Source organism: Tigriopus californicus, chromosome 9, assembly GCF_007210705.1.
Source record: "Tigriopus californicus strain San Diego chromosome 9, Tcal_SD_v2.1, whole genome shotgun sequence".
Lineage (NCBI taxonomy): Eukaryota > Metazoa > Arthropoda > Copepoda > Harpacticoida > Harpacticidae > Tigriopus > Tigriopus californicus.
The window spans coordinates 2,250,374-2,263,821 of record NC_081448.1 but is presented as its reverse complement, the minus strand read 5'-3'; the positions used below and the strand labels follow the sequence as shown (position 1 = coordinate 2,263,821).

At 42.3% G+C, this 13,448-nt stretch overlaps 3 protein-coding genes across 3 annotated transcripts in view; 1 reads left to right on the top strand and 2 right to left on the bottom strand.

The window, feature by feature from the left end:
- LOC131887487 (DNA polymerase lambda-like) overlaps nt 1-1,900 on the bottom strand; it is a 2,346-nt gene extending 446 nt beyond the window's left edge. Inside the window, exons 1-2 of the mRNA XM_059236114.1 lie at nt 937-1,900; nt 39-202 (exon numbers count right to left, since the gene is read on the bottom strand). Coding sequence (XP_059092097.1) covers nt 39-202; nt 937-1,894 — 1,122 coding nt within the window. The 5' untranslated portion in view covers nt 1,895-1,900. The remainder of the gene's footprint in view (nt 1-38; nt 203-936) is intronic.
- A 77-nt stretch (nt 1,901-1,977) lies between these two features.
- LOC131887490 (MOB-like protein phocein) lies at nt 1,978-3,404 on the bottom strand. The gene has a single exon (XM_059236117.1). It carries the CDS (start codon nt 3,219-3,221, stop codon nt 2,379-2,381), a length of 843 nt encoding a protein of 280 aa, XP_059092100.1. The 5' UTR covers nt 3,222-3,404; the 3' UTR covers nt 1,978-2,378.
- Nucleotides 3,405-3,762: 358 nt separating this feature from the next.
- LOC131887496 (ubiquinol-cytochrome-c reductase complex assembly factor 5-like) lies at nt 3,763-4,419 on the top strand. Its single transcript, XM_059236123.1, has 2 exons — nt 3,763-4,088; nt 4,174-4,419. The coding sequence occupies exons 1-2, from the start codon at nt 3,947-3,949 to the stop codon at nt 4,278-4,280; spliced, it is 249 nt and encodes an 82-aa protein (XP_059092106.1). The 5' UTR covers nt 3,763-3,946; the 3' UTR covers nt 4,281-4,419.
- The last annotated feature ends 9,029 nt before the right edge of the window (nt 4,420-13,448 follow it).

Here is a 13,448-nt window from a genome sequence, read left to right as displayed (position 1 = left end):
AAATACTTTCGTTGGCGACCCTCACTCATGATGGAGAGGTCGTCGGTGAGGAAATTGTGTGCACGAAGGCGGTTCAGGAGTCCATTGAAAATGGAACTGATCTCGAGATCGTCGTCTAGTTTGGGATGCGTGATAAGAATGTCCAAATCGCCACAGGTGGGTTTACCTCGTCGATAAGAACCACACGCGACAACCTCTAAATCTAAAGGAAAGCACATGTTTAGCCAAATGATAGGATTCAACAAAACTGTTTTTAACAACGGTCATTCATGACGAAGATTTTTAGATATTTGTGTCAATCAACGACAAAAAGTCTCGCCTTACAATTATTCTATGAGACGAGTAGCTTGTAAAAAAAAAAAAGTCGAAACAATAATGTGTGGAGTAAGTTTGCAAACAAAAATTGTTGAAATTTTTGTTCTCTTTTGCCAAGAAATGATTAGAGCATATTTTCTACTGAAGATGCCACCCACCTTGTCGATATCAAAATCACCTCAGTCAGTGAAAAACATTTATTTACAGAAATATTATTTGCCGGCGATTTTAAAAGTATGCTCATTTCGACCGCCGAATTTAATCACATTTCTCAATTATGAGCTCTCCTGCTTGCCTAGATTTGATTCCCAGAATGTAGTCCCAATACTATTGATACACCATTCAAAGAAAGTACAACAAATCTTACATCGTATTCCTTTTCAATGTGAATTCGAAACCCCTCATGGAATTACCAAAAAGTTAGATTAATAGTCTAAGCAATTTAACTGGTGGAACTTTATACATTAGGAATGTGCAGTACATCTGGTACCTTTTAGGTGTCACATTCTCTCATCGTCATTTTTTCCCTTTCAACTCGCCTAGTATTATAGTCTTATAGGTCAAACCTCTGAATAGTCATGCTATGAACTTTGTCCTTACTGCTCTTTCTCCTCAACTTACTTGGGTTGATCTCCAGGGCCGTGGCTTGTACATGAGCATAGATTTCGGTACACTCTTCTCTTTGCATTCTCTCGTCGAGATCATGAAATAAACGAAGGCCCACTTTCTGATGGGCGGTCAACTTGTCGTCATTTTGAAGGTCTTCAAGCGTTCGATGACCTTTTAAGAACCACTGCTCGGCCGTTTTGGGCCCAGCTCCCCAGACTCGATTGAACAGAGCTAAAACTTGCATGCGCTCATTATTGCAGACTTCCGACACTTTCTGCAGGGACCCTTGTTCGATGATCTCAATGATCTTGTCGGCCATCTTCTTGCCAACGTTCGGCAAAGCCGCCGCTTCATCGCGATTGGTGATGGCCTTCGGATAGTTTTTGATGGATGTAATCGCTTTTTGATAACCAAAGGCTCTCCATTGGTCATTGGAGTTCTTGTACGCTCCAGCCAATTTCTCCAGTTCATCCGTGATTAGCTTATTCGGATGGGTCGATGTGGCCTCATCCGAGGAGGATTGAGCGCACACGAACTTATGGCGATTGCGGTCTACATAACTCTCTTTTGGGTGCTCATCTTTTTTTGTCATTTTTCCTAAATTAGACTCGCTTGGCTTTGGCTCGCTCACCTTCAATTCAAACTCATCGAAAAGACATTGCTGACCTGTTTCCAGACATTTGCTCAACCAACTCATTCCTAGATAGGTGGCTTCAGGGTTGGGATGCTTTTGAGACAAGTCCCGTACGATTTGTTGCAGTCTAGCTGGTTCGATGGCATTGTCTTCGATCAGAACGAGAATCTGGCCAGATTTGGGCAGACTTGAAACCAATTGACCACCATTTTGAGGTATCTGACGCTCAAAGATGCCTTGGCGAATCTTACTCAATGCTGCGGGATAGAGATGGATCGACAAATCATCGAAAAATCCCCCTGCCTTCCGTCTTTTCGCTGGCAGCTCATTAGACATGGGTCAGCCTGAAATGAAGCAAATTGGGCACATCACGGATTCGAACTCGAAACCCGTCGAAGTTGTGTCGGTCAATCTGCATCTCCTACTTATGCTCCGAATTTATTAGGGCGATGCACGGATTGCTGGACATGGGCGTTAATAATAAGAGTCGACACAAACAAAAAAAAAAGAACAAGTACGATTTCCAATATACAATAGGTGGGCGTTTGGCCTTCCAGGATACTCATCTGGCGATGGGTCACCACATGCTCCAAAATCAAGTTGCAACGAGAGGGCCGTTCAAGGGCCCAGAGGCGATCCTTCATCGCTAAAATAAAATGGACCCGAGCCGAGCTTCAGCCGTGTTTCAAAATTAGCTTTCCTTGAAAAAGCGGGGACAAAGTAGCACGTGACTAAAGATAGAAAGTGTGTGTGTTGATGACAATTGATAAGACCGTATGTGGGAGGACGAACTCGATTTCGCGACTCTGGTACAATTCGGTTAGGCCTCGGACTCGCCAGCCTCGAGGTCTTGCTCCAACATGGGCACGATGAGATTGTCCCGGGACATTAGATTGTATTTGGTCACAAACACCGTGAAACGGCGACACAGACACGTTTGCGCCTCAAAATCGTCGAAAATCTGCCGATGATGGAAATAGGCATGCGAGAAGATGCGGTACACTCGCCGGCACACCGAGCCTAGCTTGGCCACCGAGCTCTCTTTGATAGACACGCGACTCGGGAAATACTTGTTCGAGTTCAATAGACACGCCGCTCCATCCAGCGTATGCCGGGTATAATCTATAGCCGGGCACTCCTTGGGCGTCTTGTGGGCTGCGCATAAGAAAATCCACTGCTCCGTGGCGGTCATCTGCGTGCACGTCTCGGGCACACACTCGCTTTGCAACAACACGGCTAGCCCATTCAGCTCCATGCAGAACTGTCGCAAGTGCTCGTATTTCCACACACCCTCGTCTTGCGTATCGGGCGCTCGTAGAATGCCTTCCACATCCTCTACGTGCGCCCTGATGGATTGCTGGATCATTTGTTGAACAGCCAGCGTGGAATCCATCTCATCAAAGGACTCCAGGGGCCAGGCGCAGAAATCCCGGGCAGGCGTACCAGCGCAGTTACGTCGAAGCGGATGCAGCGCCGGCGCGCTGACCGGCTCCATGGGCGCTAGTGAGGGCCCACTGCCAGTGGTCGATAAGCCGGTGGCTGCGGCAGCCGAGGCGGCTGAAGCATTGTCCATGGGCGTGAGGTTCGCGTTAGCCGTGCTGACCCCAGCTGAGGAGGTGGTGGTGCTACTGCTCGTCGTCGTGGTCGTCATGCTTGTCACCATGCTCAATCAGAAATGGCCACACATGGATCGGCTGGCCTATGAAGAAGGAACAAAGACCGGGAGGAACACGGGTCAAAATCCGGCACAACGGGATTATGTTCCTTTTTTTCTGTGGATTTGATATGATACGACAGGATTGTTCTCCGTTTTGCTGCAAGCTGACTCATGAGGTGACCATTTTCAGTGACGGAATAGTCAACATCAAAGGAAAAGGGGCTGACTGAACGACCAAATATCAATGAAGGGTGTAAATCAATGTAAAAAACCCATTTATGGATGCTTGATGAGTGATGGCTTTGATTCAAAGGCGCGACCAAGTCGCTACGAGTTTGCGTTGTGAGCGAACAGAACTGAGAAGTGATAATACCTCATGCGGTCACCCTTTGGCCAGAGAAAATCGAAATTGACTTCAGAATGGCTGGAAAAGCAGAGGCCCTGTGGTAAAGAACTCGCATTGGATGAATGATTTTTGACCAAATATTACTAAAATTCCATCCTACTATCTCCTACAAACAAAACCCTCCCGTTTCTCACGCCTTTCAGATAATTACCAAATTTCTTTTGTGTTCTATGCCATAACTCATAACTGCATCATGACCTGACAAGCCATGCCAAAATGCTGCCTGACATTGTTGTGTCAATCTTCGGACGACATGTTCTCTCCCTTCCACTGACGATCTGGGAACAACGCATGTAGTCACGATGCTGGGCTGAGTGCCTGGAACATGTCCCGATTGAGCCAGATTCTGAAAAAAGTTCCAGGCAAGCAACAATTCGGAGTGTTTCGCTTCTTACCATTCATGTTCCTGATCGGAGCGGGCGTGGAATTGACCATGATCAAGGTCTACGTGGGACCGGTCAATTTCTGTGAGTAGCCCTGGAAAATTCCTTTAACCAAACCTTAGCCAGTCACAGCCATGGGATGACCCCGTTTCATGGGCGTGTCTTTCAGATCAAACCTACAAGAAGCGAATCGCCACAGATATTGTAGTGGCCGAGGAACGGGAACAACTCCGATTGGAACGAAGAGCTCTGCAGGAAAGTCACAAACAGTGCTAGATCATCGGTGTCATCCTGGACATCATGGCGGGTTCGGGGGGCCTATTTTCTCGAAGATACTGGACCTTTCTCTTTGCCGGCCTTTTTTCGGCTGCTTTAGGCTCACAGTGCGTGCACAATTACTACAAACCGTTAGACGATTTGCCCCAAGTGATTGAAGAGATTCGGCAGGCCCGGAGAAAGGCCAAGGCTCAGAGCCCGGAATTGACGGTGAAGAAACCGGGTTGAGTCTTGGCCGACGTTAGTTTCAAAGTTGTAATGTGATCGTAAATATGACTATGAGTGTCCTCCATTTTTTTATGTTCTTGAGTTGTAATTACGGATTATTTTTTATTCAAACCAGCAGAAGCATAAAAAGGATACTTTTGAAAGTTCATATTTGGTGTAAAACCTTGTCAGAGGAACATCCCCAACAAATGTATCGTGTTAAAAATCAAAATATCTCGGTCAAAATGGGCTTTATCCGTTTTGCGCTCCCGTAAAGATCAATAGGCATAAAATCAAATCAAATAACAATGCCAAGGAATTCCGGTTGGTTGGGGTGTACAAAATGGGTACTATGCTAATTTCCTGCCATTGCTCTGCTTTCAACATCGGGCTTACTACCCATAGCCGCTTGCCGATTTTAAAAAGCATTTTCCCCCTTTTTTTTGTAATACGTACGAGGTTTTAGAGGATTGTTTTAAGAGTTGTTTGTCCGTCCCTTCTGATTCTGATTGTGATGACTGGGACAAACTGGTTCAAGTCTGAAGGTGTGCCGCACTTTTTGAGGTCGAGTTGTTTGCTTGGTTCCATAAAATGAACGATTATAATAACTCGGTCAAAAATGGTTGGGAAATCGTAAACGTTTGTGGATAGCTTTCTCTGTTTAACGGGTATCATCAACAATACACCTGTGGTACTTCCTATCAAAATCCCTTCTCATTGAGAACTGATTGATCAAAAAGTGAAGAGTCTCTAGGGTGAAACGTGCCCTTCAAAATCAGATTAAGGCCACGCAAGGACCAGTTGTAAACTCTCGAGGTCAATGAGCAAGAGTTTTCTGACCACCCACCAACGATAAAAAGTGACGGAAAATGATGTAAGACATGGTGTGCTTTATTTTTTTATTAAAAAAAATCGTCTTGAAGCATGAAAGGCGTGTACTGGTTGTGGAACCAAAAGTGCTCTTCTTTTTGGGCGTGCTCGTTCCAATAATGAGAATTGATGGCCGTACTCAAAGATGGGATTAGAGTCCAAACCTGGAACTTTCCTGATGGGATCGACATTTGGCTTAAATTGTCTTTCATTGCCAAAAACCAACTTCTTGTAGCTACATTTCTTCGAAAACACGTAAAAGACTTGAAATGTCATGGCAACCTTAGAAATTATATAGCTGACCTAAACCTCACTTCTTTGTGATTCGTCATTCTTTACTTCCATACCAGGAATTGCTCATGTATATTGTAGAATTTTGAATTATATTATATTGCAGAAAAAGTATATTTCATATTCTTGCACGTTATAGTTTTGTGGGAAGCTAAAAATAAAAATCCAGTCTGTTTCATAAACGGTGGAGCACCGCAAACAAGACAGTAATGTTCTTTCCAAATGACGTGGGTTTTAATCCCGTTGTTGGAAGTTCAAAGGAGAGTTGTAGAGCAATGGTTAACCCAGTTTCTTAGTAACAGAGGTCCCGTTTCGAATCCCCTCCCTGACCTTTAACCAAGTTCAGACCCTGACCACACCCACAGACAAAGAACCAATCTGGTACCGAACAATGGCACTGCCTATCAGAAAATTAGACAATGTGATGGCTAGTTTTGTTGGCCGGGAAATGAGCTAGCAACCACTAATCAGAGAAAGAAAAATACTTGTTTATACCGACGTTTTTCCATCCTTTTTTTCCTTTTTTTGCGGACTTCCTTACCACTGATGTGATCGGAATCCCCAACCGTGCAAGATAAGAAAATTGTATGTAGATCTCATTTAGCTTCATATACATATATCTAATGCATCAACGAGCTCGAGTTGACAGATCTGACTAGCCATTGGATACACGGTTGATCAAGAATTGTCATAAAAAGCTTGTCTAAGTTTAGCAACCAAGTGCGATTGCATTAACAATGCCTAGCTACCTGTTCCCTACGAATATTAGAGGGAAGCAAATTAAGTAATGAAGAAGCCCGAGAAAGAATAGACGTGGGCTTTATGGTTCGAACTAGGCTGGATGCTCGAAGGCTTGAAGGTGCTTTCAAAATGCACATTGAGCCTCTACGGTCATTATAATTGACCCTAAATCCTGGATTGGAACAAAGCTCATGAATGCTTTTGAAGACGCACAGTATCAGATACCTTTCGTACCTTCTTTAAACCCTCATTTTCTTTCCCTGATTATAGATTTTAGACCTACACTGAATTGGGAGCCAACTTTTATGCATATTTTAGTGCCTGAAATTGGGTTTTAAATCACATTTTGATAGTCTCTTCTTTACTTCTAACACTCAAGACGGTGAATTGATTCAGATGTAAATTCCTGAAATAGAATTTGAAAGCATATTTGGGCCTTTTCTACTAATAATGCTAAAGGCGAGAGATTGATACGGGTGCAAATTTAGCAAATTGAATTCTCCTCCTCAAATTAGAGAAAGTTGAGCACAATCCAAGAAATGGAGCCCTCCAGATTACGCCAACGCCTCTTTGGACCAAGTGACCAAGACTACTTAGGTCATTTGGAACTTAAACCAATCCCAAGGTCTGATACAGATTTTCAAAAATTCGCGAATTGGAACCATCAAACTGTGAGAGACATGCATCATACTACATTTCAAGTTCACAATTTTGGCCTTATCATCAAGTTGTCCATATCGGTATTAGCATGCAAGGACAAATTAGCTATGCATACGATGCATCCATTGGCTCAAGTCAAGTCAGAGAACTGAGGAAGTGTCTCACGTCGCGCTTGCCACTCATTTTCCACACTCCATGGCCAAGAGATTGGGATTATTCACGTTGCATGTACATTTCTACATTACTGGAGCAATGTCTACATTAGCGACCGTAGAGGTTCAAAAACACCTTCAAACCCTTGTGAATTCAGGCTAGTTCGAGCAATAAAGTCCAGCTCTCTTTTTTCTCTCGGGCTCCTTCATAGTTTAATTTACTTTCCCCTGATATTTGTAAGGACTATGCAAATGTTGTTGATCCTGTAGCAGTACATAAGTCAGACTTGGACCAGATTTAGACTGAAATTCATGATCAACCCTATATTCAAGGGCTAGCCAAATCTACCAACTCTAATTCATTGTTGGATCAAATATTATATAAAGTTAAAGTTAAATAAACACATTTTCCGTCTTAAAGTGCAGGGAATTCCAGTCCCAGTAGCTGTAAACACGGAATTGCAGAGGGACTTCTAGCGATGTGGACTGCGAACGGAAACAAAAAATTCTTGTCTCCTAAACCGTCCATTTTATTGCAAATGAGTACTTCAAACCACCGCAAGATCTTGTTGAATAGATGAGCTTGGCCAAATTTGAGCCAAAGCTATGCTTAGGTAACTCAGGAGATATATCCAAAGTTATGTTGTAAACCCGACATAAAATTCATATTTTCGGCCTACTCTGGGTCAGCTACATAAGCTTTTGACGACATAACTGTGAAACGAACCACTTTACAAGTAAATAATATAAAAATGACCTACCTTCAATTGAAGAGATCCACGTTTCTTATTTTATTACTTTAATTTGAAAGGCGGCTCAGAGTTGCTATGACCAAGAGTATGCCGATTTGGCGGGAAGCTTGCTCACAGTCCTTATTTCTAGAAGTTCGTGCTGTAAGGAAGCCCGAAAAGAAAAAAGAAAAAGGCACTAGACTTGCGTTGTTTTGATACTGTACACATAGAACTTATAATGCATTTCCTATTTCCATCCTGATTAGAGATATCCAGTATATAATCACGGGAAGAAGGGAGCGAATTGCCCTTTGAGATGAATAAGATCGCACAATGAAAGAGTTTCAAAAGCCTGGCTTGGGTCAATCAAAAGTAAAGCGGACAACAAAAACTTCTTTGGGCTGTTTGTAGTGAAATCCAATTTCCCCATTTTGTGATGTCGTTGCAAATATGGACAACCCAAAAATATCCAAACTTTTTTGTCTAAGGCACAACTTAAAGGTTTGGAAACTATATTGTGGACTGACATGGATCTCGAGCATTGAAGTTTCAGTTAATTTTGCCATATTTTAATCATTCTATACAACCCATGTTTGCATGCTTCTCAGGCTTTTCAACGAACGGTGGAGCCCCAAAGGTCGTAAATGGTTTATGGCCAAAATGAACGGACTTGTGGTTCCATGAAAACTACAAAATGAGTTCCATCCATTCCATGAAAGTTATTTTAATGGTCACTTCGGTGAAAACGGTAAATTACCAAAAGATTCCAAGAAATCATAAGTTCATCAACATTTCACAATGGCACGAGAAAAGGGGCGTGTGTAATTGCATTTTGCACCACTTGTTCAACTCTACAATGGTGTGTGTGTGTGGTCGTAAGTTGGGAATATCAAGGTCGGCGAAGAATGAGAAAATCCAAAGTCAAAGTGGCCACGTGCATGCATCATCGTCTTAAGTCGTCATGACCAGCTTTCCTTGTGAATGAGGTTCCTTCGGTAGCTTCTCCATAAAAAGGCGTTCTCCACAGGGAATGCCATTTTCTGAAAAGAATTCCATTTTTCGAGGCGGAGCCGCCTAGCCGCCTACGAGGAAAAAAAGGATCGAATTTCGAATGGCCAGAGAATGCGAGAAAATTTCTAGTGACTCTCGTTTCCAATTCGTTGGTGTCCCAGGGAATCCGACTGACACGTCGTCCTTTTCCTCCTCCTTCACCGTTGAGTAGTTCAAGTGATATCCCTCTTTTGATTTCGTTTCCATTTCCATTGGGGTCTTTTTGGCTTAAGTGTCTTGTAGGATTTAGCCCAATCCGGCGGAAACAAAGACTCGCTTCCAGCTCGATTTTCCTTTGCCCTTTCTCCTCTTTTCTTGAAAACCCCGCTCTATCTACGTACGTACAATAAACGCTCTGAAGGGCAGGGCAAACTTTTCAAAACGATTTGGGCTCCCTGCTTGGCCCCTTCTCACGTGGTACATGCAAGGGTTGATTGTTCCGCTCTCCAGTCGACCTCTGGTAAATGGAAATGGGCTTCTTGGTGTCAGTGTATTGGTCCACTCTCTGCGTCCCTGGCTCTTCTCCTCTCAAATCGGTTCCATTGGGGCTTTGTCTTGGATCTGGTGGCTTTTTCCCCGTTTCGTTTCGATGAGGTCGTGGCGCCCATTGAAACAGGCCTGGGAGATTTAGTCTCCATCTAATCAGTAGGGTAATCTGGAAACCTGAGTCTTGTTTCCAGTCAAACCAGTCGCATTGAATTGGGACTTCTTGTGCCAGGGTTTTAGCGAGGGTTGCTACTAGGATGGGACATCGATTTTTGTTGGATAAATCTTTCACTCTATTTGCTTAAACATTACGAGACGAGGTTGGTCTTAGTAAGATGAGCAAAGCCAGTAAGCATTGTCCTCGTTCCACGTTCACAAGAGGAGCTGGTTGAGATTGCTATGACCTAGGGAATCTACTCGGTTTAAATCAGGAAACTTGATCTTTGGGCTTACACACACAAATATAGAAACAGAGGCCGCTCATCCTATCGCTTAGTCGATAAAGGCCGAAATGACGATTTTGATTTTCTTCGACTAGAGACATGGTTAATGCGAAAAGTTAGCTCTGAACGGGCCCTTCGGAGTTCCATTTTTCGAACTTATCAATTCAGGATCCGTTTAGAAATGAGAATTTGAGGAAATTTCGAGTGTGCCCCCCTTCTCCCTCATCCGACCAATCTCACCAAAAGTTTTCACCATTAACTACCACCTCGACGGGGCTTCGGCGCCAAGTTGGTGCTCGTTCGCTCGAACACCTTTCCCACTTTTCAGGCAAGATGGTCTCAACGATGGTGTGTTCCGAAGAACGCAACTTTGAAACTACTTGCAACTTCATTATTATGGTACAGTTTTTTGTCTGGTCTCTCCCCTAGGCCCTAGCCCTGCTATATGTAGCCACAGTAGAAACGAAGCAGACGGGATAAATTACCCGTCAACTGGTAAATCGTCGGGAGTTCTACGTACATATATATCTGAAGATTCCCAATAACTCTTGAAGCTTTTCCAGCTTTTCGCATGAATTCCAAATAGGAAATATTCGCCATATGAAAGCCAAATCTGGGTTTGAGTCATTCTGACACATGGTTTATTGTTAGATGTGAAGTATGGGATCAAGAAGAGCATTATGTGTAGACTTCGTTGATGCAACAGCATGCATGCCCAAAGAGAGTGTGATCTTGAATTCTTTGGGCAGATATTCAGTATTGATGGAGATTGGAGATTGGAGACTCGTTTTTTTCAATATCACTTTGTCAACTCGACAAAGCACTTTGATATCTTGCCAACAAGACTCTGACATTCAGCAATTCAGGCAATATGCCTTCCTTTCTTCCTTCCTTCGCTATTCTCGTCCTCAAAGACCTAATATGAGGGAAGCAACCATCTGACGATAACCATCCCGTTGTGTCTACCAGAGCAATATTCCATATGTGTTCCACAAGAGCCGTGTCTCTCCCGCTCTGTCGTTGGCACCGATCTCTTTGGCAGACTTGTTTTTAAGTTTCTCGTGAAGAGCAAATTCCAAATTTGAGGTACATACGTACAGCCCTTGGTTCAAAAAATACCGTGGATGACTCGACAACCATAATTTCTCCATCCAATAAAAACGTCAAAAGTGACTTGGAAATTGGAAGTCTAATTCAACTTGCTGGCAGTATTCCATTTATTCAAACTGTCATTAAAGCACTATTGGAATGGTCGAGAGCGCCGATTTTTATGGTTCGAGATTCCCATTCTATTCTTATCGAGTTGATCCAAGTCGAACGAAATAAAGAACCTCTAAATCTAATTTCAATAGTTTTGAATTTTTTTGATCAACTAATATGGTTGTACTAAAGAGCTTTCTGATCTGCTTAATGTTAATCTAATGCTTGAATTTGAAGCATTTAGCAAAAACCCACTAAGTCCTGGATATTGTAGTTTGTACCACTATGTCCATTAACAAACACATTCGATGTTCCAAAGGCCTTCTGTATCAAATGAGCCAACAGAACGCTTCAATCCCATCATGGCCAGTACGCCATCAAAGATACAAAATATTAGCTCTTTTTAAGTCGAAGGAGGTCCGCAAAAAGCTTTTTGCCTCATTTGTTCGAATTAGGACACTTTATTTTTTTGATGTGCTCATTTTATTTGTCATTCCCGGCCTTGCTATGAGCCATGATCCACTGGAATATGGATATGGTCAAAAATTGCCATTCCACAAACGAGTTCTCCTTATAAGAAGGTCCCAGGTTTCAACAAGTATACATTTCTATTTTCACCTTGAATTGAACGACTGGATCAAAGGTTATAGCTCACTGTATAGCTTTTCACAGGATGAATGGGTTGACAGTACTAAACAAATAACAAGGAATAACCTTCTTGCTATAGTGTAGATTTCAAATTGGCATCCTCAAAAAGCCAGATTTGGCAACATGTCGAACAAATTTTGAATTATCTTAAATTCAGGGTGGTCAAAGGATGGTTCAAATGATACAAGTTTTCTCTTGTTTCAGCATTAAAAGTACATTATTCATGCGTTTCAAAAAGAAATGAACTTTTTCTTGAATTTATCTACAGAGTTCGACATGGAAGTTCAAATAGGGAGTTGGGTGGGAGAAAAAAGGGGAGAGCAGAAAAACTGCGTTTCCTGTGGTTTGCTTTGCTCTCTCTCCTCTTTCACCAGCCTGCCTGTCTGGCCTCTTTGAATACGCCCCATCTTTTTTAGTAACTTGCAATTTGATTCTTAGATGGCAGGACAATAGCATCAAAAAACGTCACTGCGGACAATTTAAAGCATTTTCTTTTCTTCTTGAATACGCCCAAAAGAGCTAAATCATTCCTTCTGTACCTTTTTGTGCTTTTGCTTTCACAGGGAGTAACTTTTGACCCAGCCGTTCAATTGAGGTGAAAATTGAAATACATAATTGCAATGAACTGGGGCCGTCTCATATGAAGAAGAAGGCATTGGGGTTTTTCGCTTCTGAACTGCCATTTCTCAACTTAAGCATCCCCGTCCATATCACAGTGGTTCATGCATTGAGTCACCTACGTATGCCATGAGCCATCAGAACTAAATATATAATACGAATAACATGTTTTTCCATGGAACACATCGTCCCAAAATGAACCATTGTATCGTACAAGTAAGACAAACCATAATATTTTTGATTTACAAAAGTCATTTCATAACGCAAAGATTTTAGACACTGCCTTAGCATTCTTTATTTTATTAAAAGACCAAACAAACGTTGCCCAAAATTACCTTCCAGCACGTGCTTGATGGCAAATGAAATGTCAGGCAGGGAGGGATATTTTTACATGCCACAAGACATCTCTTTTCCCTTGATTATGAGAATTTTGATCGACCTTTTTAGATCAATGGTATTGATCATAACAAAAGATGGTTCGAAAAATCAACTGCCTAAATATCGTTCATAACATACCAAACCTTGTAACAGAGGAAAAACAATAGAAGAGAATCAGATAGAATTGCCAATTGGAAATGCAAGAAAATTGCAACGAAGTCTAGGATATGCAATTTAATGCAAAAAATGCAAATTTGGCATCCTGCATAAATATGCAGGATGCCACCGACCCTTTTCATGATTGCGACCGGCTTGAGAAAGTGAAAATAGATCATGATGCACTGCACGTCTTTTTGAGGTCAGCATAATTTGTAGTGGGATTTCCTGGTCTAATAATTTCAAACGTTATGGGATCTGTTCATGGTATTCTTGGACGAAGCAAATGTGTAAACGCGTACAATTGAAATGAAGTAAAACATCAAATAACATTGGACAAAGGAACAGCTCGAAATTGAACATGTCAAATGCATCTCTCATTATTTCCCATGCGTCACGTTACATTACTGAATTGACAAAAAATCTTTACCCTAGGCTCTCACCAATGAAAATGACCTTTCTTTGAATTTGTGTTATTGAAGTACTTCCGCCCGAAGTAGTAAGGGGGGTAAGAACTTTACATTGAGCCGAGTCTCG